General features: G+C 42.2%; 2 protein-coding genes and 1 long non-coding RNA gene across 5 annotated transcripts in view; 1 reads left to right on the top strand and 2 right to left on the bottom strand.

The window, feature by feature from the left end:
• Nucleotides 1-16524, bottom strand: part of si:ch73-138n13.1 (titin homolog) — a 30918-nt gene extending 14394 nt beyond the window's left edge. Inside the window, exons 1-7 of one of the 3 annotated variants that reach the window (XM_055050645.1) lie at nucleotides 16439-16524; nucleotides 13414-13505; nucleotides 10591-11573; nucleotides 10350-10518; nucleotides 10153-10225; nucleotides 6319-9267; nucleotides 3764-3889 (exon numbers count right to left, since the gene is read on the bottom strand). In XM_055050645.1, the coding sequence (XP_054906620.1) occupies nucleotides 3764-3889; nucleotides 6319-9267; nucleotides 10153-10225; nucleotides 10350-10518; nucleotides 10591-11572 (4299 nt within the window). In that variant the 5' untranslated portion in view covers nucleotide 11573; nucleotides 13414-13505; nucleotides 16439-16524. Of the gene's footprint in view, nucleotides 1-3763; nucleotides 3890-6318; nucleotides 9268-10152; nucleotides 10226-10349; nucleotides 11574-11732; nucleotides 11799-13413; nucleotides 13506-16438 lie in introns of all 3 variants that reach the window. The other 2 variants (XM_055050644.1, XM_055050643.1) reach the window with 2 other exon arrangements.
• LOC129372989 (uncharacterized) lies at nucleotides 15984-16707 on the top strand. Its single transcript, XR_008607305.1, has 3 exons — nucleotides 15984-16018; nucleotides 16148-16546; nucleotides 16628-16707. It is a non-coding gene; the product is annotated as an uncharacterized LOC129372989 (long non-coding RNA).
• Nucleotides 16708-17743: 1036 nt separating this feature from the next.
• rnf10 (ring finger protein 10) lies at nucleotides 17744-26352 on the bottom strand. Its single transcript, XM_055050646.1, has 17 exons — nucleotides 25795-26352; nucleotides 24311-24495; nucleotides 24006-24211; nucleotides 23819-23909; nucleotides 23523-23707; nucleotides 23229-23365; nucleotides 22370-22524; nucleotides 22108-22233; nucleotides 20986-21202; nucleotides 20701-20834; nucleotides 20433-20550; nucleotides 20222-20323; nucleotides 20010-20147; nucleotides 19845-19930; nucleotides 19712-19769; nucleotides 18772-18936; nucleotides 17744-18686 (listed from the first exon to the last, which is right to left on the bottom strand). The coding sequence occupies exons 1-17, from the start codon at nucleotides 25955-25957 to the stop codon at nucleotides 18613-18615; spliced, it is 2340 nt and encodes a 779-aa protein (XP_054906621.1). The 5' UTR covers nucleotides 25958-26352; the 3' UTR covers nucleotides 17744-18612.
• Between the last annotated feature and the right edge of the window lie 23 nt (nucleotides 26353-26375).

Raw genomic sequence — 26375 nt, forward strand, 5'->3', positions numbered from 1 at the left:
AAAAGGCAAGATCGCCAAGGGCAAGTAATGTTTGTCTAACTCACGAGTCGAAGTCAAAACTCATGCAAACATCTGAACAAACCCTGCAGAACAAGGAGCATCTGCCAATGAGCAGCTGGCTGCTCTGGTGCATAAAACCAGAGAGGGCGAGTCCACCTAACAGAGTTAACCTCTGCACAAACGGGAGCAGCAGGGCTTCTAAAAGCTCGACATATGCCCTCTACAGGAAATCAGGTTTCTCTGAAGTGCTTTCCTTCAAGAAAGTGACTTGTCATGGTTCTCGGTTTACACAAACATAAACTAACAGCTCAAATGGCTGCATGGCTGCTTTCATAACCAGAATTTGTTTTTTTTTATTGTCACAACTGTGAAGTGAAACACTAACAATAAATATAAAGTCAAAACAATACAAATATTTCCCATTCTGTTTCACATGTTCTGTTTTAATATAAAATATGTTGAATGGTTTAATCGTTAACTCGTGAACTTAGCTTATAAAGAACAAGAGAACAAATTTGAACTAATTTAAGAACCTAAATTAAATTTTTAGAAACAGCTAAAAATACATGACAAGGAGATTTTCCCTGTCATTTTATCTCATATTAAAGAGGCGCTAATAAATTAACTGGTGACCAGAACTAGTTGATTTTCAACTGGATCAATCCTATCAGGGGATCACTGAGTAAGAAACTAAAGAATCTTAGTTTTTTCCCTTATAAGAGGATACACCATATGTAAGAGATCATCATGTCCTGCTAACAACAACACTCTTCAGTGTGGATGCTGTTGAGCAAGTGAAGAAGAGTTAGAAATAGCTCAAAGAAAAAAGAGCTCCAGCTAAAAGTTATCTTAAAAAAATGGGAAAAAGGTCCAAACAGAGAAAGGGATAGAGAAAAAGGAAATGAAAATGGAAAAAAAAGAAAAGAAAATACTGCTTTATAACATGTTTGTGGTTTCTTCAGGGTGAGAGAAATCATGAACAATCAGGCAACAGCAAGGCTGAACGCATCGCTGCAAAATTTTTCTGCTACATCCTTTTGAACTTGGAAATCAGAAAAATTATCTAGGATATACACACAAAGATGGCCTTCTCTAGTTAGCACTGCTATGGTTGCAGTGACAGCTGTTAACATGTTAACGATGGTTTAAATTGTCTTTGACGTGCTAAGCAGGATTCACACATCAAGACGATTTAAAATGTCAACTCTAACAATTTTTGTAAAGCCCAAAAATTAGTAAAGTAATGTTCATTGCTAAATGAGTGTACATTTATTTCTGGTCAACATGTTGGACAAAGAAATGAAGTTTCAATACATAAAAGTTACTTTCTTTTTTTGAGGCAATAGAATAAGGAGAAAAGTCGAGAAAATCTAATATTTTCAATTTAGATTTTCTTTTTCCACACATATCCAGAGTAGGGGAAACAAAAATAAAATACTTCTATAGCTCCCAAGACTGCACAAGAATCCATCAATTATCATAAGCAACATAAAGCTTCACAGAACAAGACAAAAAAAATCTACCTCAACATTGTGATCAGAGCATCTCCAATCCATGTCTTAGAATTAAATGAGATTTGAGCAAAGATTTCAAGGTTAAATATGAAACTTCTTTGGATGTAAAATCCCCACAGCCAACTTTCAATTCCAGTGTGTTTCATCCTCCTGATGACATCATCCACTTGGCGGTGACTCACAGCTGCTCTCTCTGCTTTTAGTCTTCTCAGCACAATCTCAGCCACAAACTCAAGCCAACAACGGCACCAGCAATATGATGCGCCCATCACACATTTATTGTAGTTTCCAGTGTGTAAATGTGTTGAGTGAAGCCGCTTTGAGAAGAGAAGTGATCAGCGACTTACCCAGAGGGACCACGGACTCAGACAGCACGACCACACGTACAGGAGGACTCTCAGCACGGAGTCCATCTCTACTCTGCCGCACTCCCAGTTTCAGGCACCCACACTTAAAGAGCTGATGTCACCATATGCAACCCATATGACTACATTATTTAAAAAAAAATAAAAAAAATCATACGACCTGATGGGTGATAATAATACTAGTAATGCCAGTAAAAATAATACTACTAATATATAATGGGAGCTAACAAATATGCTCAAGTCAAAAGCTCGTCTTAAAAAAAAAAAAAAGAAGTCAGTCTTTCCTGGCTGATATTTATGATTGAGGATTGGGGCCAGATTTAGTCTTTGTTTTGTTGAAACTATGAGAATAAAGTCATAATGTGACAGTATTTTCAGAATAAAGACAGAAAAAAAAACTTCTTAAAATTACTAGAAAAAAGTTCATTGATTTATTGTTTCATTCTACTTACCTGAATAATATGAGTTTATTCTTGTATAATTACTACTTATAGTATTATGACTTCTACTCATATTATGACATTTTTCTTGTATTGTAAAGACTTTTTTCTCAAAATTATGACTCTTTGTTGTAGTTCTGTATAATTTGTGACTTTATTCTGGTAAAACCATAACTTTATTCTTGTATTACTATAATCTTTTTTTCTCATGTTACTTTTTTCCCATGTTACTTAATGCGAGTTTATTCAAATGTTATTTCAATATCCTGTCGTACAACTTTATTCTCGTAGTATTAAGACTGTTGTAGTTTAAATTTTTTTGTAGTACTTCGTAATAAATACTGATGTCGGGTATTGATTTAAAAAAAAAAGAAAGAAAGAAAACAAAAGAGTAAAATTGCAGGCTCTTCAGTAGAGACAGTAGTGTTAAAACCAACAAAACACAAAGGAAATAAAGTTATTAGAGCATCATAGCATTTGTTCTTTGCCTTTATCTGCACTTCAATCTGATCTCATTTTTAGTTTTTAAAATCATACCTGATCATATCTATTTTCAATATTTAACCTGCCAATCACCAACTGCAGCAGTTCAAGAGAAAATTCAGATTTTGGTCTGACTGACAGACAGGAGCATCTCCACAAATCCCTTTAAACACCCTTTGTTTAACTAAAGTCCTGTAACTCCTTAACAATAAACTCTTAATCCTATTCTTTTGCAGTCATCTGCAAATCCCACCTACAACCACAAGATGGTGCTATTGACTTGATGAGAGCTCTGGACCGCAGCTGCGCATCATTGTGCAACTCAGTACATTAGAGGCCTTCATTCTGAGCCTACAATTACAGTGTCGATATCAAAGAGCAAAACTAAACCCTCCCGTCTACGGCCGGCTACCACTTTGCAGGCATAAATCAACTGACACATGTGTGCGAACAACTCCAACTGAGCGGCTATTGTTTACTCATCCGAGACCTAAATGAGGAAAGAAAAAAAAAAAAAAAGCAGCAGCTACAGGGTTTGATGTCAAACAGGTGGAACCAGAAGAGGAACACACTCACACCAAAGTGTCTCATGATTGTGACTGGCCGTTTCTCTTCAAAGGTTTGCAGACAGTTTCCTGATAAATTAACCCTAATAACATCCGGCTGATAATCATTTGTCTGTTTCAGTCTGGAGGGACAGGCTGCTACGTGACCCACTTTTGCCAAGAGCATAATGGCTCGAAGGCGCGGGCGACACCTGCACCATTAGTCATCGATTCGGCAAATTTCAGCAGCAATTAAACTCCGTTGACTATTGTCTTTTGTGCTCAGACAACACAAAGGTGCCCTGTACTAAAACAAACAAAAAAGCATTGCTCACATCTGGTGAGCTAAAAATAGTGACCTTCGAGACAGTGCTCACATTCAAATACGTTCTTTTTTTAAATTCGGGCGTACTCACCGAACTGTGATGGTCCAGCTCTCGGTGGGCGCTGCGACTCCTCATCCTGAGGAGGCCCCCCTCCACGGCGCTGCTGGAAGGAGCCGATCTCCTCGACATGCTCCGAGAGCGCATCCGATTCAGCTCCTGGCGGCCGAACAAGGACTGCAGTTAAGGCCTGAGATCACCTTTGATGCTCGAAAGTATGAAGCTATAAACCCAGAAGCTAAAATGAGCATGTGGTCACATTTTCTATAACAAATGATAGTTTTATTAAAAAGCTGGTTTGTTGCAGTTGTTCAAAATGTCTTAATTTAATAAACCTGAATCGTCACACACCACAAAGTGATATATTTCAAGTATTTATTCCTGTTGAATAACACAAATATAAGAGTCTTGGGAAATAACATAAGAACAGGGATGTTACGTTATGATCGATTGCAGCCAACAATTATTTTAGCAATTGTTTTATCAGTTATTCTGACGATTAATCGGCACATTTGTCAGATTTTTCACTGAAGCATTTAAATGACACTATACTATCAGAAATACACCAAAATGTGGCAATAAAGAAATTAATTTCTTTTTTTAAGAAAACATGTTTTTGCCTAAAATGCAATAATAAAGCATTCCTTTAGTGAACACTTGACCATCTGTAGCAAAGGTTGCATCTGCATTTGCAAAGCTCATCCCTTTCTACTTGATTTAACATCAGTTTAGCAGTAGGGGCTAATTTGGTGATTAATGATTTTTTTATATATTAAATTAAAAAAATACATTGTTTTGTACAGTTTTGGCTTCATTACTGCTGTAAATATGTTGTTCTTTCAGCAAATGGCCTTTTTTTCAGGGTCTGCATACAGCAGTCAATTATTTGATTACTAAATTAGTTGCCGACTATTTCATTAATTGATTCATCATAATTAACCATTTCAGCTCTAATAGCTTATGGGACTGCTGACGCAGCAGTTGTCAAGCCAACGGTAACTAGATCTCTCCTCCAGGAGATTCAGCTACAAAAGGGACATTGCCAAAAATGCTGACCGTTAGAGTAGAAAAGCACCTCTTTTTTTGCTGCCAAATTATTGAATAAATAGACATACGAGCTCAACAACAAATATCTTTGTTGTTTTGTTGTTATTCAACTATTAGATTGTTGCAAAGCACTATTATACCTATTCAGCTTTCAAGTGCTTCAGGAACCCCTAATCATTCACGCAACGTCTTTAGAAATGTGGAGTATAAGACGCTGATTTTAGCATTGAGGATGTCTATGCTGCGGCAGAACGTTCTGCACTGAAAAGCTATTTTAGGCTTGAATAGTTTCAGTAATAGTCTGATACTATTTAGTCCATCACTGGATAGTGACAGGCTGAATAGTTTCACAACTTGAACACAACAATAACCTTTTCCAGCATCGCATCAGATAGTTTTTTTTCCCCCCCCGAGCAAAAATGAACCCAAAGAGGGACAGGAGAATCAGCTTCATGATGGCTTTTCGGGTTTACCAGAAACGCACTAAACCTTTGTATGTGAAAATTTACCTTTTACAGAACTTTGTATGCATTTAAATGTTCGACACAATGAAATGTAAATAATTAATCAAAATTAATGTGATCAAGTCCTGACCTTATATTCTTTTTTTTTTACCTGTTCAACAATAACCAAATATGCAATATTTTAAGAAAATGAGTGAAGTTTTCTGCTTTTTGTAGATGAGGGATTCATAAAGCCATGAAGGTCCTAAAAATGAAACTCTTCCAAGTACCTGTCTGACCTTGTTGAAAGAAAGGTGTACAACGGCCTGAATCTTTTGTTTTGGTAGATTGTTATGCTCTAATTTATTTAAGTTTAAGTTTACTCTCAACAACAAGATGGATCACTCTTTACTCTTCCTGTGTTTAATCAAGTTTAACAAGCAGGTGCACCTAAATCTGCTTTTAAAGAAAATTTTCAGGATGTTTGTTGTCCAATTTCTACACAATTAAGAGGAAAACAAAAAAATAGACAGATGATGAATAAGATGTGTTCTCGCTAATCTTTTAAAGAAGTTTCCAAATTGTCAGTGAATGATTATGTCATTTGACAAAATACTGCCTGTTTCATATTTGGTTACTGTACTACGTCCTTAGAGTATTAAACACTTTGAACTACTTCGGTGATTAAATGTACGATTCAGATCAACTTGACATCGACTTAAATTTGAGTTAATTTCACTCCAAAAATTGCTCACAAAGTATCCATCTCAGTGTATTATAAGCCTGGCGGGCCACCAGGCTTTATTTGTGCCCCGCCAGGCTAACAACTACTTATTTATTTAAGTCTTTTAAAAATGTGTGCATTTTTCAAGATTTTTTTAGTTGATGTTCAAGTGTGAGTCGTCCAATTTTTCAATGACACATGATTATCAAGTGGTCATTTCAAATTTCCTATCAACTTTAAACAATTTTTAACTCAAAAACACAACGGGCCACTGGATGAATGACTGCCCTAGTGGCCAACCACCAGGCTTAGCAAGTTTTCTGGGGAGAAACCTCGCATCTGAAGCCACTGCTTGATCAGATTGTCTCTCTCACCTGGGATCCGTGAGATCTCCTGTGGCCGTGGGCGTCTCTCCTTTCTTTTGGAGGCTGGGGTTCTCTTGGGATCCAGATCTGCTCTCCGAGGTTGTTGTGGGAAAGTTCATGAGGAGAGTCTCTCGTTTGTGGCTCTTTCCCTGAAAGAGGAGACAAGGAGAGGGGCTCATCCAGGAAAGCGGGCCTGTGCCGTTGCGGGCTGGGATGCCTCTCCTCTTGTTTGAGGAAAAGTTGTTCTGGGCTGAGCTTGTTGGACGCTCTCTTGGGTTCCATCACCGGTTTGTCCACCGACATCTCAACGGGCCGCAGCTCCCACGGATCCTGAGGGGACGTCGTCCACACCGGACTCGAGAAACCTCCTGAAGTCTGTGCTGGAACTTTCCAGGTGACGTCTCTTTCGGGCGTGGGCTGCAACCAAACCCCAAATTCAGCATCTAGTCCCGTAATACCAGAAACAGGAAGTGAGTCTTTGCTCTGTGAGCTTTGAGTCGTAAAGGAGTCGATGTCAAGAATCCCAGGTTTATATGGCTCCCTCCATCGTGGTGAGGCGTCACTGTGCTGGGGAGACGCTGGAGACAGTGGGTCACTTCTGAGGACAGAGTCCAGGTCCAGAACTTTCGGTCTCAGAGCAGACGACTCCAACCACAGCCTCTCCTGCTCCTCTTTCTTCTGCTTCTCCTTCAGGCGCTGCCTCTCCGATTCTTGCTGCTTGGCTATGTGCCTCATTTTCTCCGCCTCTGCCTTCTCCAGCTTTTCCTTTTCCTTATGTTTCTCTAGCTCCAGCTCCTTCCTCTGCCGGTCCTTCTCCTGTTCTCGTCTCAGCCGCTCGATCTCGAACTGCTGTCTCTCGAAGTCCAGCTGCCTCTGCTTCTCCTTTTCCGCCTCTCTCTGCCTCCGTTTCTCCCTCTCTCTCGTCTCAATCTCCATCTGACGCTCGAGCTCCAACTCCCTCTGTTTCGCTCGCTCCTTCTCAAGCTCTTTCATCCTCAACATTTCCTGCTCCAAAGCCATCTGTCTTAATTTTTCGGCCTCTTTCTCTTCCTTTTCTTTCAGCCTCTGCTTCTCCATCTCTTTGAGGAACTCCTCCTTCCTCTTCCTTTCCTGCTCCTGTTCTCGTTTCAGCCTCTCATTCTCCAGCTGCTCTCTCTCCATGTCCAGCTGTTTCTGCCTCTGTTTCTCCAACTCCCTCTCCTTTTCCATCTGAATCTCCAACTCACGCTGCCTTTCTTTCTCTTTTTCAAGCTCTCTTGTTCTCAGACTTTCCTGCTCCAGAGCCATCAGTCTTAATCTCTCTGCTTCTTTCTCTGCTCTCTCTCTTGATCTCTGGTTCTCTAGCTCAACTAGCTGCTGTCTCTCCATCTCTTTGAGTTTTTCCTCTTTCCTCTTCCTTTCATTCTCCTGTTCTTTTCTCAGTCTCTCTTTCTCCAACTGCTGTCTCTCCAGGTCTTGCTGTCTCTTCTCCTTTTCCATCTCCCTTTGTCTCTGTTTTTCCAGCTCTCTCTTCCTTTCCATCTCCACCTCTCTCTCCTTTTGTGTAGCTCTTTTCTCAAGCTCTTTCATCTGCAGCATTTCCTGCTCCAACTCCGTCTGTCTCAATTTTTCGGCGTCCTTCTCAGCCTTTTCTCCAAGACTCTGCCTCTCCAACTCAATGAGCTGTTGCATCTCCATTTCTTTCTGCTTCTCCTTTTCGTACTCCCTCTCCATCTTTTTTTGCCTCTCTTGTTCTCGTTTTTCTTTCTGTAGCTGCCGCTGCCTCTCCATTTCTTGCCGTTTCTGTTTTTCCATCTCGAGTTTTTGTCTTTGCCGTTTCTCCTCAAGCTCTCTCTTCTCCTTTTCGAACGCTTTTTGCCTTTGTCGTTCAAACTCTCGCTGTCTCTCCAACTCCTTCATTTTTTCAAAGTCTACTTGTGCTTGCTCCTCATGGTCATTCATCTTAGCCAGGTGTCTTTCTCTCTCCTGTTGCTCTTTTGTCTTTTTTATTTCCACTGCATCTTCTTTGGTTTGTTCCTCCATCTGGGAGCTGATCTCCATGGACGGGACGGTGTTCCTCTGCATTGGTTCATCAAACGTCTCTTGAGTTGGGGAGATTTGCCCAAACGCTTTTTCTAGAGACGGGTTCCTCCTGACTGAATAGATTTGTCCCTGTGAGCCCCCCATAGCTGACCTCACAGATAGATCATTGAAGTGCAGATTGGCACCAGCAACACTCGATCCCACTCCTCCAGGAGATGCTGTATCTTGCATCTGTCCAGTCAAAGCGAAGTAGGTGGCTTTGGGTTTCTGCGGCTCTTCTCCCTGTAGCATTTTTAAACGCTTAGGGGCGGCTACATCTTGGTCTTTCTCCAAACCCGCTTGCCCCTCGCTTTCCAATTCTTGCGGGATCTCCTTATGCGAACCTTCCCCCTGATCGAAACTGGCAGTGGTCCACTTGTGTAAAGCCCCCACTCTGAGGTACCGCGGCGGCGGGTCGGCCATCTGCACGGCCGGCCTGGCTCGTTCCGATCGCCTGGTGCGGAGCGTCATGGCCTTGTCTTCCCACTGGGCCGCTGGGATGCTCTCACTCACTGCTCGGTTCTCTTCAGTCGCCTGGACTGTGTCGAAGGTGTGCGAGACCCGAAACGGATCTGAGGGGGACATGGGTTCCCTGTAGGTGGCTGTAACTAGGGATCCATCATCCTCCTCCTCATTTCCTCTCCTGAAGAACACACCACCATCCTTAGGTGATTCATCCTGGTCTATCATAAACACACTCTGCCTGTCCACAATGTTCTCAAACAAGGAAGCTCGCACTGTGTGCAGCTCGGCACCAGAACCGCTTTCCTTAGGTTGAGCCCACAGCAGTCCTGCTTCCAACCCTTGAGGTGAGAGGCCCTTTCTGGACTCTAATGGGGAGCCCTTGAAGTCCAGGAACGTCTTGTGGTCGTTGGGAGTGGTTGTTGATTCCTCGGCCTGGGAAGACGAGAGAAGATACACACAAGTTGGATTAACCGTATTGCAAAAGTATTTAGAAAAGAAGCAGTTTAAACACAACTCTGGAATGGAGCTTTAACAACCGTTAAAACAGGAAATGAACACGACAAACAGAACAAGATGCAACATAAGAGGTCAGGTGTTTAACCTACACTTAAACCTTTAAGCATATAAACTTAACAGTCACTGAAATTGTAACCAAGCCTTATTAAAACGACCTCACACCTTTTAAAAGGAAGAATTAAATTGAGATGTTCCAGGTTTAACTATTTTTCATCGATTTATGACCATTTTCTGTTGCAATACCCATTATCGGATATGAACATTGATACCGGTATAAAAGTAAAGTTATGTGGAATCTGTTGAACACATGAAGGAAAGAATGCACATAGAAAGGCAGGGAAACAGTTGAAATCTGTCAGTTCTTAGAAATCATTCCTGATCCTATGTGCAAATCAAGATCAGCTGTGGGGTTTATCCAAATCTCAAAGCCGTTCCTTGGACTATCCAATTGTTCTGAATATGGGCTAATGCAATGGGTGTGGTCATGAAAACCTAGAATGAATTCAAACTTGTGCACCACATTGTGTTTGATCATTTACCCTGGGATAAAGAGTGCCATTGCGAGTGTCATTGCGAGTGTATAAAAGCTCCTGAGCTCAACCTTATGTCCAGATTTCAAATGGTAAACCCTTTGTCCTGCCATTTCCTACATTCCTTTACATTCTTCACACAATAGGCTCTAAAAGTGTTTCCTAAAACTAAGCTGTAAAAACACCTCTCACTGCTGTTCTCATTTGTCTGCTAAAAATACACTGGTCAAAATGAGAACCCCGATGCGGCAAAGCTCTGCCCCTCTCTTACCCCTCTCTGAGACTCTTTGCTGATGTCATGTCGATCCGCTGCCTCAGGGTCTGGTGAGCGCTCGGATGAAAACCTGATGAACATATATCATACGAGACAAAAGCATGCATGACAATGGAACTCATGCACACACACACACAGAAAAAAAAACACTAAACAGAAGCAAGCAGATGAAAGAGAATAAGCGGAGCGCATACTTTTTGGTGAGATCCAGAGGCAACGGGCGGGGCTTCAAAACCGGCTTCACAGCGGGGATCGGACTCGGCGTGGTATCCACGGTCAGTTGCTTGATGAGCTGCTTTACGCCCACCGACGATTCCGAATCCGGAACCGGCAGCACAGGAGAGGGCGGATCGGCCGCCGCGCCTGGAGAGGACGATGCATCAAGGAGGAGACTTATCCGAGACTTGATGCTCACCACTGGCTTAACATCCTCACCATCCTTTGCAGCAGTTTCTTCTGCATTTTGCTCGGAGTGAGTTTGCTCAGCAATGCCGTCGGCACTGTCTGATATTGTGCTGGGAGGACTTTTCTCTTCTTCTTGGTTCTGATCCGGTGGAGTGTTCGCTTTGGGGCTTTTCTGGTGCAGAGGCAGACCAATGGTTTCAAACTTAGACGTAAGATCGGCTGAAAGGGGTCGCCTCGCAACCCAGCGAGGAGCAGGGACGGGTGTCTCAGTTTTAGCCGGTGCAGCAGAAAAAATAGCCGAAACGGGTCTGGGTCTCCTGGGCTGTGTTCGCAGTTGTACAACTGCTTCAGGAGATTTGTTTTTTGCTTCTTCGTCCTGCCCTACTGCAGCAAGAAACTCCATCGATTTAGCTCTGGTCATAGATCCTTCCTTACTCTCACCACTCACATTTTTGACTGAAGTGTTTCCAGACCACTCAGCTGCCGAATATGTTTTAAGACTCTTGGAATAGGCCAAGTTCGACGCAGCAGGTTTTTGCCTGCCGATTGGGATGGGGCGGCTTGATTTAATGGGCTCCACGGGATCAAGAGGAGGGACCGGTTTAAAAGGCTGGATCACAGGCTTGGTTGTCTGGCCAGTTTTCAATGAATTTGGTGTTCTGAAGGAAGTAGCAGCAGGACGGTTGGGGTTGGTGGACACCAGCCTCGCTGATGGTTTCGGTGTGTTTGGCAGATCTGGTTTGGACCCAGAAATGCGAGTGGGCTCCGGACGGGGTTTGGTTTGGGGTTTGGGGGCGAGTATGGGTTTAATGGTGGGGTTTTTCTCCACAGCGAATGGCTTGGGCGTGAGCCGAGGCTTAGGGTTTGGGGCAGGTTTGTTGGATTCCATTGCGATAGACGACATCTCAATGACATTCGTATTGCTGGCGTCACTCAAGGGACTGAGGTGGAGTCGTCCTCCTGCCCCGGTCCCCCCGACCTCACCGGTCTGAACCTCCACCTGTGCAGCCATCCTTTACAACAAATGCACACACAAAAAAAAGGACTTTAACTTCTTAATATCTCTAAATCACACAATAATTCATCTTCAAATGCTATTAGATGCTATTATGCTTCCTTAGAACAGCTTTGCTGATGTCTTGTATCAGAGTTGCCAATAGTCTACTACCTACCTGTAAATGCTACTCTAGCTGCTAAATCATTCGGTGTGGAAGTCACAGCTGACTGGAAAACAGCTCCTTTTAGGGTCAGCAAAGAATGTAAAATTACTAAAAAGGAGCTCAATTAAAAGGTGCTCTGTTTATTCTTTGGAGAATTGTCTGTTCAGGAACATGCTTGATGAAGAAATACAGAAAAGTTTTTAAACAACCCAGAAGTTAGGAAAATTATTTAAGCAATGTTCTCATATCGCCTTATCTGACCGTTTTGAAAATCTTGGTCTTGTCAGGTGGAAAAAAGGGAATGTTGTGAAAACCTCTCCTAATTTCACTCATCAGAACTAAAGCAAACAGTGACATGCTAGTCATCATGTTTTCATGACAAGTAGTCATTTTAAGAGTTTCGTGGTTGTTGTTTTACACATCTTTACCAGCAGTAAAGTGGAAGGTGCTTTATTTGCTATTTTTATAGCCAGGAGAGCTCATTTATGAGGTGGGAAAACAATCATCTTATATTTGATTAGGCGGTAGACTTTAGATTAAATTTAAAAAAAAAATTAAAAAGTCAATTTATCAAACACTTCTTTAAATATCTCTAAACAGGCTGTACATGTATGCAATGTCTTAGATGATGACACACTAAGACACTCTAAACCTTACAGCAACATTCAAACAATAGTTGTTGGTTTTTTTTTCTTTTTACAAAACAAAGTCAACAATTATTACATTATTATAATTGTTGTTATTATCATTATTACAACGTGGTTGGCTACTCTGGAGTCTGCCGCTTGTCTTGCTGACTGTAGTCAAAAAAACAATTACATTAATGAAAGCAGGAGGACACTCCTTCTGTCTTTTAAACAATGTATTTCCTTGCAAGTGAAAGATGAATAGAGGAGTGACGCTAGTGTGGCAAAATTCTCTCAGGCATTTCATTAAAAAAAAGGTTACAAATCTTACAAACGGTATGACAGAAAATGTTCCGGCTTTTAAAAGAACCAGAGACCAGAAAACAGTCAAAGGCTAACAATTACTTGTAACTTGTGCATTTATATTTATTTTCTTGCCTATCTGCACACCCTAACGTTGGATCTGCACTACGTTGGTACCCATACATGTGCAGATTCACCTCCAGAAAGCAAGTCCCTCTGTTTGTTTTTTCAAACATGTTGCTTGACTAGAAAAGCAAAAAAAAAAAAATCAAAAACCCGCAGCACAAAGCTGGAATTACTGGTGCGGTAACAATCACGAGTAACGACCGCCGGTCTCCGAGGTGAATCCCGAGACAGGCGGGGGGTGGACAGCGGTACAATGTCACTGTTTACCTTCCTTGTAACTCAGGCGTGTCGAGCCGTCTACGTCGAATGAGGGACTCCGTGGAAAACTTTTAGCAGGCTGCCGGGAACAATCCAGCTCTACCATTTATTAACTTCCGCGCTCATTTTAAACCTTTGACCCTTATTTGAGGATAATGAAGCAATTAGGTAACTGAAATTAATGATTAAATATAAGTCATCTACCACGGCCAGAGTGACAACTTGAGCCGAAACTGAAACACAGACAGTCGTTTCCTGGCCCTTTAAGAGGCTCTGACATCTGATAACGCGTTCCACATGTTCCTGCGCTCGTCGACTTTGTAGCACAGACTTGGTAGATTCTTTGAGTTGCGACAAATAATCCCACCATGGGCTCCTACCTTGGCAGATGTCAACCGTCTGCGGAAGAGCTTGGGCCTTTGTTGTAGCCAAGCCACGATGTCATAGCACAAGGGGGACCGGGTTGAAGATGCTTAAGAGAAATACACAGGCACACAAAAGCTTTTCATTAGTCAAGACAGCAAAGTAGGAGCAAAAGACAAAATCACCAGAGCCACAAAAGGATTAGTCCAACTGTGGCGTCACTGTGGCGTTCTCACGCCTTCTTTACTGAAGCAAATGGATGATAAAAAGCACACTCACACAGACTTGAGTAAACACAGTCACACCCATTCATTTGAGTCGACTGTGGCAAACTGCGCTGGGATGTAAAAATACGGCAGAGTGCTCCAGGAAATTCACAATCTCCGCACGGCTCCCCGCTGACTCTCTGCAGTACGTACATTTGCATCAACGGCTGAATCGCTACTCCCAAAACCCCGCGCTCTTTTTTTTTTTTTTACCCCTATGTATGTCTATGCAAAATCAATCTGCGTGTATCAGAAGTGGAATTAACACTCCCTTTTTTTTGCAGAGTCAGTAGGACACAAGGAAAGAGGAAAAGAGAGCAATGCTGAGAAAGCACAGTGGAGAGAAGAGGTTACAAACTTTTTGTTTTTTTTTAAGTTTTCTTTTTTTGTTTAAAAAGTGACCTTTTCATGTTGACAGGAAACGCCTCTGCCAGGATGGAATGCTAAACATTTACTCTGATGGTGGGATCGAGCAGGCCAGCAGGGATTAGATCAGTCTCTGTCTTACATCGGCTGAGACAAGTATTCTGCACACCAGCCATGACTGAAACCTGCAGACGACAAAATAAAAGCAACAAACTTGTTTTTTTTAAATAAAAGCTAGTTCCATCTACATATCAAGACTGAGGGAGCTCACAGACGCATTTCGGTATTTAGCAGGCAGTTCCTGCGGGCCAGTGGGCCACGGGGTGAACCTGCGGGGAGTTCTTTTGTTTTGACACCAAAGGATATCAAGTCAGTAACGTGGCTCGGCCGGTTTATTCAAAGGTTACGCAAAGGAATTTCCCTCAGACGTTTGAGTTGAAAGAGTTTCAGAAGCTGACCAAGCATCAGGGTTAATAACAAAACATCCATAAGGACTAATAAAGATGGCAGCTGCCACTTGTCTGTACAGATTACGGTACAAGCGATTAGATTAGACCTGCACACTGTGAGGAAAACATGCAATTATGGTGGTGAATATAATTAAGGCTGAAGTTATTAATCTGTTCAACCGTGATTAATTGGGTCAATTGTGATTCATCGATTATTTAAATAGTTTTCAATTGACTGAGTAATCGATGAATCACTGCCAGGAGATGAATTAAAAGACTACTGTAAACCAACTAGTTGAGATTTAATCTAAACAATACAAAAGTCAAACATGGCTGTCTTATTGTTCGAACTAAATGAATAAGTTAAAGCCAAGTTGTTTTATCGCTCTCTGGCTAATGTGACTTGCAACATTTGCTGACGTAAGAATTCACTCCACAGATTTCTCAGTCTTTCAGCTGCCAATCCCCGATCAAGGCCAACTGAGAAAAAAATTGGTAGATGACAGATTGAGAGGTTCAGCGCTGTCGTAATTTACCCGATGTAAGTGTGCAGTCTCATTGAAGATGCAATTTAACATAAATGATTACAGCTAAATTGACCAAATTTCTCTTATTTGAGATCAGCAGCTCAAATGGTGATTTTTTTTTTCCATTTGTTGTTGAAATAAAAACTATTAACTCTACCAAACGACTTGAACTGCATTCAGTAATCAGCATTGGCAAGAAGTCTAACCAGCGCCCAGCATATGTTTATAACTTATATATATATATATATATATAGATCTGTAGAGCCAAAAATGGCAGGTGTAGTTTATTCTGATGCATTTGATGAACAAGAAAACATCAACAACAAACATAAACTTTTCCGCACTTGTCCAACTGTTCACCAATCGGAGGCCAATCAAGAAATAATTGGCCAATTTCAATCTCCAGATATTGGTGAACATTTGAACTTTAAATATTTCCAAAATAAATGTTCACAAAATTTCCGCAAATTAATACATATTTGGTATATTCTTCATTAAAAAAGAAAAAAAAGTAAAGAAGTCAAATAAGCATCCAAACGCATTCTGATGTTTACATTTTTGGTCTTGTTGATCAAAGAAAGTGTCAATTTAGGAAAACGTTTTAACATAAATAAATGCAACTGTAAATGATCAGAGGCTAATTTGAGGCGTGTTCACATACAGACACAGGTGTGCAACCTGTTCATAAGGGTAGCAGCAACAGAAAGCAAGCTGCAGGTTGATTCACTGCATGAATCAATCTGTCAAGGGGTTTGAATAGACAATCATTAAATATCAGAGAGGTGTAAGAACACAAGTTTTGGACAATAAATCAAAATTCATTCTAGTTAAATCAAACAAACGAACAAAAAAAACCATTCAATTATCATTATTATTATTTTCAATTTGATGTGATTCATTCAAAAATAATAATAATAATAATAATAATCTGCCCATATCCAACTCAAGACACCGAGGAGGAGGAAGTAGGAAGAGAGAGAAAAAGGAAATTGGGATCGGTCGGGAAGAGTCCAGGTAAGAGCAGATTTTATGAGAAACCGTGGCTGCCAGGTCATGTTTTGGTGAATAACAACGGCGTACCAGCCCGAGCTGATTCGGTTTGAACATTTCAACAAGTGTTATCTCTTCCTCGTTTCCTCCCAGCTCATCCCAACTATCTGGATCAGCGGGACGGCATCCGGTCCAATTCACCGAAACGCACATTCTGAAATTTGCACCGAACAGGACAGAATGTCACTGAAAAACAACAAGAACTTGTTCATATGTAGTGAGAGCTCGGACCATGGAGACTTAAAACCTGTAAACCGCATCAACAGATTGCTCGCTAGCAACCGAAAGGCTAACAACTCAAGAAGCCGAACTTTCAAAATGGAAACACTGACTGAACCTGTCTTTCTTTCTCTGCCTGGTTTATCCATTCTGGAGACAACTTACCAAACGGAGAAGCGTTGTTTTGTTTTTTTTCTCCTCTGCCACCGTCGAATCAACTCCAAACTGGGTTACATTCAGCCAACTTTGCACGGTCGTCCCAGAGCTTCGGTGGTGAGTTAATACAGAGGCTAGCAGAGCGGCTAATTTAGCTGGTTTACTCAGCTAGCCAAGTGACTGGCTATCCCGTCTCAGGTTGCAGTGTTGTTGACAGGACCGACCAGACAGCGCTGAGAAGCCAACAAGCGGTCTGACTGGTTGGCTACCGAGATCCGTCAAGCTTGACAAACGGGCGGCCGTATTTCCGGCCAATACTTTCAAAAATAAAGGACCGTGAAAGTCGAGCATTTCTTCAAAAACCCGTCTTTATTAAATCCATCTGACTTTTAAAAATAATTTGACTGGAACTGAAGTCTGAACATTTCTGGTAAGGAAAACTGTCCCGGATGTCTTGACAAACAGTTTTCACGTCTGCTTCATTTTCCCGAAAAGGTTTTGCAGAATTCAAATCACCACATATGAAGGTGGAAGTTGAGTGGAAATATGCAAATGAAGAAACAAGAAATATACAGAAGTGCTGTTCACATAAGCCTTTCATGAGCCAGGAGAGCGAAGAGGCTTATTTTGATGGATGGCTATAATTAATCTTAACTTGTAGCAATTTGGGATTTTTTTAAAATCCTCTTCACATAAATTCAATACAGGACATGAAATTATCTTGAACAAATTGGAAAACATTAATAGTGTAACGGGGAGCAATAATTTAAAAACAAATCATTCGCGATGACGTAAATCTATAAGAACATGTATTTTGAATAAAAGGCTAATGAATGGCACAAAGAAAAGCTTAAGCGACACAAGATACCTCTTTCTTTCAAAGGCGTACAAAACACTGAAAATCTCAGAATTCCTCACAATTACCCGAAATGATGCTAAATTAAAAACAGCCAGAGAACCCAATTCAAAAGGGACGTGAATAAAACGTGTCCAATAATCCGGAAGTGTCAGCTTCCACCTTCCGGTTTCCAACGAACGGAAAATAAATAACTTTACACACATTTGGATAAAAAAAAACCTGATACAAATTAATATACTCTAGTAAAAAAAAAATCATCATCAAAGGTACACAAAAACTAAGTCTCAAAGAGTAACTTGGATGTTAATTTACTACTTTGCAGCAGTTTACCACTCACTGTTTTGCGGCCAGTGATAACTTTCCCTGCTTACACGGCAGGCGTCATCTGTACTGCCCTCGTGTGGAACAAGAGCAGTACTGCATATCAATGTGATTTCAGAAATTACAGCACTCTGTTATAATTGTGCATAAATCTTTATTTGTCACAACATACTAATTATGCTGTCTACCCCCATAAGCCTGCTAAAAAAATATAGGTGAATTGAAGAACCCTCAAAAACAAAATCCACTTCACCTTTCGCAAGAGTTCAAATCTCGGCAATCCTCCAGCTCTGCACGTCCTCCGACATACACAAACAAATTTCAACTGGGGATACTGATAAAAGTCAGGGTAAACGTTCCCAATCAGAAAATGAAGCAGGACAAACTAAAGGAAAAAGAAAGTGCGTGTTTCAGCTTTCTAAAAGCAGAGATGCTTTATAGAATGAACAGAACTTATATCATTTTAGTTAACACAATACTGTTTTCTTTCTTGTATTACATGTCCTTATGGTAGAGCTAGAAAATACAACCTTTTCCAAAACTATTTGGAAGGCAAGCATCCAGAATGATGTGGTGTAGGTGCAACATACCTGCAGCTGGCTGACTGCTACTCTAGTATGAAGCACCTCCACATCACCTGGACTATATTATTATTAGTAATACGCCCTAGGTGCAATACTCTGGAAAGTGTGTCAAACTATGTACTTGGAAGATATGGAAAGCCTGAAAGCTCGAACAAATATTAGAAGACAGCAACTTGTTAGATTCGTTGACTTTGCATCGGAACTGCAGGGATACCCAGAAAGCTTTCAGTGTGAAGGGTCCGGTTGGACAATAAAAGAAACTGCAGCAGCAACAGGATCTGAAGTATTGTGAGCTTTGGCGACTCGGTAAATCCTACTTTCATAGCTTAGATTTCCAACATGTCTGGAGAGGAAAATACAACACAAGCAGCGGGAAGATCCAAAGAAATAAAATCATTAAATACACTTTTTTTTTCTTTCTACTTTGTGTGAACCATGGAGGTGCTGAAGAGAAGTTTCTGTTTTCTCTTTTTCTTCTTCCCTCCCTTTTCATCTGAAACACAAGATTACGAGAGGGTGAGGGAATGTGCGTCAACAGACAGCCGATCGGATCATTGGGCGATGGCGCGGTTGCTGACCTGGTTCCACCACAAGCTGTGGCGGGGCGGTGGGACCGCTGTCCAGCTGCAGAAGGGCCTTCTCAAAAGCCTGACTGAAGGAATTCTGAAAGCTGGGCACGGGAACGCGATCCGAGCCGTCGCTCTCACCGTCGCTGTCTGCCGCTGGGGGGGCAAGCAGCTTGTCTGCACGGGAGAAAACGCAACACGCAGTCAAACAACATAAATAAAGTTTATGACGATTTGCTTTCACCGATGTGCTTCAACTCCAACACATCAAACCATCTGTTATAGGAACTCAAAGTAGAAAAGTTTCGGTTTGATGGATTATTTAAAGCTGACAAAGTTTTTAAAAAACGAAAACAAAAAAAAACAACACTTTTGTTGCATTTAAAGTAAGTAGGTCATCCAGACCTACCATTCGCATATATCAGTGAAATTATTACAAAATGTTCACTGGAAACAATCCTATGAGTCAAAACAGGGATTCAGCTCCTTGACAGATTCATGTTTTGCCTTTCCCAAGCAAACTTCAATGCATTTCCATTAGGATTCAATGTGATACAGTAACTATCAGAAGCAGTGCAACATTTCAAATTGGAAGAAAACTTATACAATGTTTCCAAAAAAAAAAAAAGAAAAGAAAGAAAGGCAAGAAAACCTAAAAACTGACGTAGATTTGCCTTAGATTTCATTTCATAACATTTTAATTGCAACTGGAGTTGCGGATTGTTTGCTTGGTTCTGAAAAGTTTGTTCAAAACCTTCACAGTTATGCACTGGGTTGTGTTGATGTGAACACAGGGAAGCTCTAGCCCTGCAACTTTTAATACATTTCTGCTCCAACGCACCTGAACCAAAATGGCTGACAGGGAAATGTGCAAATATTAAAGGGCTAACAATACTCTTTTTTTTTTTATAAACATCAACAATTAGTTAACTGATTCTTTGGTTTGTGTCACCTTTCTTTGGAGTGACCCTGAGCCCAGCATCAGCTCTGGCTTTCCCATCTTTCAGCATCTACACACAATTAACACATGGAGTTAATTACTCTGTCGCCATCGGTTGATCTACAAATGTTCGCTGAACACACACCTGTGCAAAGGACAAGCAGAGGGAATCGTCCTCCACGCTACCCACGGTGGGCGAGGACACACTCAGACTCGGGAATATAATCCCGTCTGAAACGAAGGAGGAGGGGGAGTTCAGAGGGAATGTTATAACGTTCCGACGAGGATAAAACCTAACCGTGAATCTTACCAGAGGAGGGGCTGGTGCTGAGGGGGGACGGAGGAGCTAAAGTAAAATCGGGTTGGATCGGTGGGCTGCTGTAGTTGGGGGGGGAGCCAAATGCTGGGAAATGATGAAGGTTCTCCAGTCCAATATGTACCTCGGGATCTGAAGGGACAGAACGAAACATCAACCCGGAATCGCACAGCGAGTTCCACGAGTTTAAAAGTGGCTTCTCTTACATTTCCCCTGCTTCTTGTTCTCCTCCATTTCAATGCGCTTCTCCCTGCGTTTTTCATCCCTCGCCTTCTTCTGCCTCAGGCGCTTTCTCTTCTCCAAGTCATCTAAAAGTTCGACGGATGTAAAAAAAAAAACAAAACAAATAAATAAAAAGGGTGAAGACTGTTAAAACAGTAAATAAGTAAAATAAATAAATGAATGAAGTGTTCGAACCAGCAAACGTGTCCAGAGTTTCTTTGGACAGAATCGGCGGCTGCAAGGCCAACTCGCAGATGCTGAATTCGCAGGTGAGCGGCAGGTGAGCCAGATAGCGATGCCGACGACGGATCTCCTGAAATGAACCAACGAAACGGTTTTATTTGTAGACCTAAAGCGAACACGTTGACATAAAGTAAATGCACTTTTCCTTTTCTTTTTGAAAAATAGAAAAGAAGATCTTTAAATCAACTTATTTTCCACAAGTAATTTTTCTTTTGCTGACCTCATTGACTGTGTGTCCTACGATCTCCACCACTGTGGCGGTGATGGAGTCGGGACAAGCCTCCAAGCTGCCGTATTCACGCAGAAGGCAGCGCACGTTGATGGGATGCAGGAACATCTGTTGGCAGTCGTCAGCTGGAAGAGACAGGAAAACAAAAAAAACGGAATTCGTTTAAACCAAACTCTAAAGTACACAATCAAATTATTATTTTTTTTAAACAATGACAACAAATGATGAAGATAATCTCTACACACATGCTGTTGGACAGGGAAGGGAATTGCACACCTTGGTAGAAATAGTAGTACGGTCCGTGCACCACAGCAGCGGACGGGCGAGCGGACTCCGCCTGATTGGCTGGGCTCTCTTCCTCCAGCCGGGGCTCCGGCTCAGCCTCCAGGACGCTCTCCAGGATAGCGTCGGAACAGCCTGGCAGCTCTGCAGCTGTGTCCTCTGGGAACTCTGCCACCTCGTCGTCAAAAGCTGAGGAGTACTGCAGCACTGGCTGCAAGACAGATGACGGACAGAGTCTTAATGTAGAATTTACAGATGCAAACAATTAATCAACTTGTGATTAATGGGCAGTTGATGGTTTATTAGATTAAAATGAGTTCCAGTCGATTAGTTAATAACGTCTCCTTCGACCTTTTTATTTTTAATAGCGTTGTAGTTTGGCTGACATCCAGCAGAGGGCAACGTCGGTCATCTTTAAGCAAAGTCGATGACGCAGGAGTAAAGATGGCAAAGCGTATCAGACCGGGAAAGAGAAACGGTCCAAACAGAGTCTGGTTTGGGACAGAAAATGCGCTCTGTGCGGTTCTGTTTAGAAATATAAAATCTCCACAAGCTCCTGAAGTTTCTCCTGAATAACGCTTTATTCAAGCAAGACGGAGCAGCGTCAACTTCTGCATGAAAAATTGCTGGGGAAAAAAAGAAGAAAAACGTTGTGCCAGTGAGCACGGGTGATTCTGAGGAGTGTCGTGAATCAGTGCACTTCACGGAAGAACATTTCAACATTCCTGGAAGAACCACAGACAGTACTTCTCTATGAATATCTCTCGCTTATCGGGGAATTAAGTGTTTCACGTTTTATTCTTTTCATCTTTTTGTTTTTCTCTTCACCACCCGAATAAGTTTCTTTTTGTTACATTTTATAAATGTAAAAGTTTAAAAATGTCAGAAAATATTTAATTGTTTTAGTATTTAATACAGCCGATACAAAATAATAGCATTTATTTATTATTGTTTTAAATGTAACCATTCTGTTAATACAAGACAAAACTCATGTTTCACTTTAGATTAAGTCATTTATCAATAACTTGCAACCTGACCAAGAACTTTAGATAAAAGAAAGTTAAAATGCAAGGCACATATTCCGATCTATCACAAGACAGGCGTTTCTGGAGTTACCTTGGAGCTGACGGTAGTGGTCACCACCTCCTCCAGAGGGGAGGGAGGATCGTTCAGAGCCAGTGAGGACAGGTCAGGGGCTTCTGCATTAGCCACTTGATGCTTCAGCAGAGTTTCCTCTTGTTCCTATCATCAAGAACATTCAAACAGTATATAACGTTTAGTTGCTGCTCCTTGAAACGCATCATCTGTTTGTTTCATGCAATCCCTAATACAGCTTTTTGCAAACTCCTTGGCAGTACGGGCAGGAAAACGGTTCTACCTGCAAAAGACAGAGGGCGCTCTGGATGAAGCAGCCCTGGGGTTCTTCCTCCAGGCTCAGCTGAGCCTGCAGGATTCCCTTCTCCTCCGTTACCAAATTCAGGACTTGCAATGGGGACGTCAGCAGCAGCTTGGAATACTGACTCAAAGAAGCATCTACAAAGAAAAAGATAAAAAGAAGTTACCATCATTCTCTGATGACAAATAAGAAGCATTCCAACCTGTTCAATAATCACAAGTGTTGCTATGAAGTTAGTGAAGAAAATTTGAACTATTTATTTATTGAGTCCGATTCGTCTGGGAAGGAGTGGACGTGTAATCGTGCTCTGATGCGGGTCAGAAAAGCGAACACAAAGACCTTGGTCGCGGTTAGGAAGTGAACTCCAGTGCGGTTAAAATGCATACATGATCGCCAGGAGGACCGGCGACTGCTCCAAAAGCAGGAGGCGGACTGCAGCGCAGTGCATTCTGGGTAAATGCAACCAAAACAAACCCATGCTGTAGCAGTAGCGGGAGAAATGTCTTGAGATCTTTTAACAGAGACAAAAGAGAAATCCTACAACTGCTAAAATCTGATGCTACTCCATTTTTGTTTACATTTCATGAAGAAGAAAGTTGCACTTGTATCTTCTAATGAGGATTTTATGCCGTTTCCTTCAGTAGCTCTCGGTGCAGCGCCACCACAAGTGAGGAGATGAACAAGTGTTTCATAGGGTTTTGGTCTGTTTGACACAGTTTTGGTCTGTGTGAAAGCGGATCACACCAGCTGGAAATGCAAAGAATGTTGCAACTTTGATCCCCAACTGAACCAAGTGTACCGGACTATCAAGTGTGAAAACCCCCAAAGAAAAGCCACTTGCCTCCAAAACGGACAGGCTCCTCCACCTTCACCCACTGGGAGCTTGGCATAGCCACCAGAGCCCCCTTTTCTCTCCGCATCAGACGCATGGTGATTTCATCCCCAACCACATACTGCTTGGTTTCCATGGCAACCACACTGCAGCAACAACGACAACAAACAAAACCCAGTTCACATATCGACACCGTCTGAATACGCGAGGAAGCTAAGCTTTTTCTGTGATTTAACAACTACTTAATTGTTTCAAAAGCAACGTTAACTGCATCCCTCCTGCAGCTTCTCTCTCCTCATTCACCTCTTCAGGTCAGCTGTGTGCACGGCCTCGTAGCAGATGGGGCACTTGGACCAGCTCTTGTCGCTAAGAGACAGGTAGTGGAGCATGCACGGCCAGCAGAAGATGTGTCCGCACCGTGTGATGCGAGCTGCCACAGGAGGATAGAGGCAGATGGGGCAAGACGGCATCTCATGGCTGTAGATGCGCTGCCGATGCACAGAAAATATCCGTCGTTACGCATTTTATCTCTTGTGGACAGAAGCGGCTGACATTATGAGTTTGATGAAAACAAAACGCTTGGATGGATCCATACTTACCACTTGCTGTACACAGTCCCAGTTGACCAGAGTGTCTGGGTCAGTGAAGTGAGCCTTGTAGTCCTGGTCATCAGTCACCACAAACTGGCAGCTGAAACACAAATACATCATGAGTTCAACATTAGTTTTCTAGTTCTAACCTCTTGACTTTCAACTCTACTTCACTACTACTTCAGGGTCTGCTTACTTGGCCTGGAGGAAAAGCTCCTTGTTGAAGGGCTTGTTCTTGTGGCCCCACTTGTTCCTGCGGCCCCAGTAGGAGTGGCCGCCGTCTCCGACGCCGTCGTTGCCTCCGCGAGGCTCGAAGGTAAAATTTAGCAGGTGATTCAGGCTGATTTTTTTGGGTCCAGCAAATTGAGCCGGGCTAAACTCAGCCCGGCGGGTCTCTGCTACCTGCAGAAGCGCAAACGTCAAAGTTAGGCTCAAAGAATCTGCTTTTTGTGTTCCCGCCCACCCCCCAACAAAAAGAACACGATGATGGAGAAGACAAACCTCCTCACGTCGTCCTCCGCCCATGACGCCATACTGTCGTCCTCCGCCTCTCTGAGGAGGTCTCTTGTCGAAATTCTTGCTTTTCTGTGAATTGGTGCGGCGAGGGCCGGGGAAATTTTCAGCTTTGGGAAAGGAGGGCTCCCGCTTTCGGTTGTAGCGCTTAGAGCCCCCATTATTTTTACCTTCTGAGACAGAAATAATAAAAAGGGTTAGACGAGGCAACATACAGTTATTTTCATAGCTGCTGCACAATGTCTGGGGCGACTTAATGTCTCAAGCTCCCTTTTTGCTTCAACTCCTGGTGGCATCATCAATGTCTGCAGAAATGAAAGAAAACTAAATAAAATAAAATACTGAGACGCTCTCGTCAACCTGCTCCTTCCGTACCTCTTGCGCCACGCTGCTCAGCTGGTTCCTTAATTTACAATAAGAATAAGTATCTTATTAAATTAACCTCTTTTGAACATTTTTCGACTGCAGAAAATCTACAGGAGCAGATGGACCTACCACTCAACCAGCAAAAGCAGATCATTTTACAGCTACTACAAGCTAGTTACACCTGTTTCTCTCTGAAGAGCTGAATGGCAAAACAAATGAGAAAATTACTTCAAAATTTATAACGACTTCACAACATCAGCAAGATGTGCAAAATACAAACATGTGGCTGAGCATTGTCATGACAATATGATTTGAGACAAACACTTAACAAAACTGAGTTAATACCTTTCTGTTTTGGGTTCCTTAAAATAACAGACCCAAAATAGTGAGTGAATTTAAATGCAAACATTTGAATAAAATCATTATTTTTGCGTCAACAAAGAGGCTTTACTGAAAAAAAGCTACGACAACTAAGCTGCAGCAGCTTAATACATATTAACATCGAATACAATAATGCTGGGATAACAAACATGCAGCATTTTAAAAAAAAGTCAACTGTAGTAATCAATATTTTAGCATGAACAACAGGACCGGTCACATTTCTAAAATAAATTAACTGGAATCATTGTTGCTCAAATGTATGTTATTTATTCGGTTGTTTTTAATGTGGCTTTTTAAGGAAGCTGCTGACTTACAGAAGTTTGGATTTTTTTTTTCCAGGTTCAACGAAAATAAATAAATATTAATATATAAGGTAATTTTTTTTATTCCAGGTGTGTGTGTTTTATTGGTTGTGTTTTTTTTTTATGGACCTGTGCAGCCCTTTAAGTCACTTGTGTGTGTAAAGTGCATATTAACTTTCAATGATTAATAAGTTGAAGTGGTGAGATTTGGCTGTCGCGTATGGGGGAGTTGTGACATATTGATCCGGGGTATAAGCTTGTGTCAGCTGCTGGCTCAAATGTTTTGATGGCGACGTCAGTCGCTCCAGAAGAACAAGCTGCTGCTGCGAGGCCCCAACAGGCCCCCCGGGACTGGGGGGTATTTAGCTGCAAATATCCAACAGCTTTACAAACACAAGGACGAATTTTTGAGTGCATTTGTACCTGTTTTGGGCTTAGACTCTCCAGGCGGTGGGCCTGTGGAGCTGGAGCGGGGCGGAACCTTGCTGCCGGTGCTGCTGTTGGGGCTTTTCTCCATGTTTGTCTCCGTGCAGTGAGCGCTGTTCGGGCCGAGCTTCTGGCAGAGAGCCGCCGAGCTCTCTAGCATTAAACGGGGAAACGGAGGACAACAGCGGGTTGCGGTGAGTGCGGGTCAGGCGGCGAAGGCCCCGATTCATTTCTGTCAAACGCGGAGACCCCATCACGGCGACATCTTGACCACAAAACAAACCAGAGAAAAAGACAGAGACACGATGATGGCGTCTCAAGTCGCGAGGCCTGGCAGAGGAGAGGACGAAAGCTCGCCAAACGGGGCCAAAACCCCCTCTGACTGTCGGGTTCCTGCTCGTTAAGGAAAACAACGTGCCCTTAACAAGGCGCTAAATGTTTTCCAAAAGCTGGAAAACAACCCAATTTGGGGTTTTTAGCCTAAAAACGAGGTCCGTAGTAAACAGTGTGCACTAATGGCGACAGGTCGCCAGACAGGAACCTAAGAGACCCGGATGTTTCTTGTCACGCTGCCAGCC

This window comes from Poeciliopsis prolifica, unplaced genomic scaffold, assembly GCF_027474105.1.
Source record: "Poeciliopsis prolifica strain line A6 unplaced genomic scaffold, Auburn_PproV2 SCAFFOLD031, whole genome shotgun sequence".
Lineage (NCBI taxonomy): Eukaryota > Metazoa > Chordata > Actinopteri > Cyprinodontiformes > Poeciliidae > Poeciliopsis > Poeciliopsis prolifica.

Bases quoted from the DNA above. Each gene is read 5' to 3' on its own strand.
- rnf10 (XM_055050646.1), bottom strand. From the start codon at position 25,957: ATGCTAGAGAGCTCGGCGGCTCTCTGCCAGAAGCTCGGCCCGAACAGC. The intron at 20,551-20,700 runs GTCAGCAAAAGA...GGTTCATTTCAG, and splicing joins TAGGACACACAGTCAATGAG to GAGATCCGTCGTCGGCATCG. The intron at 20,324-20,432 runs GTTCGAACACTT...TCGAACTTTTAG, and splicing joins AACTCTGGACACGTTTGCTG to ATGACTTGGAGAAGAGAAAG.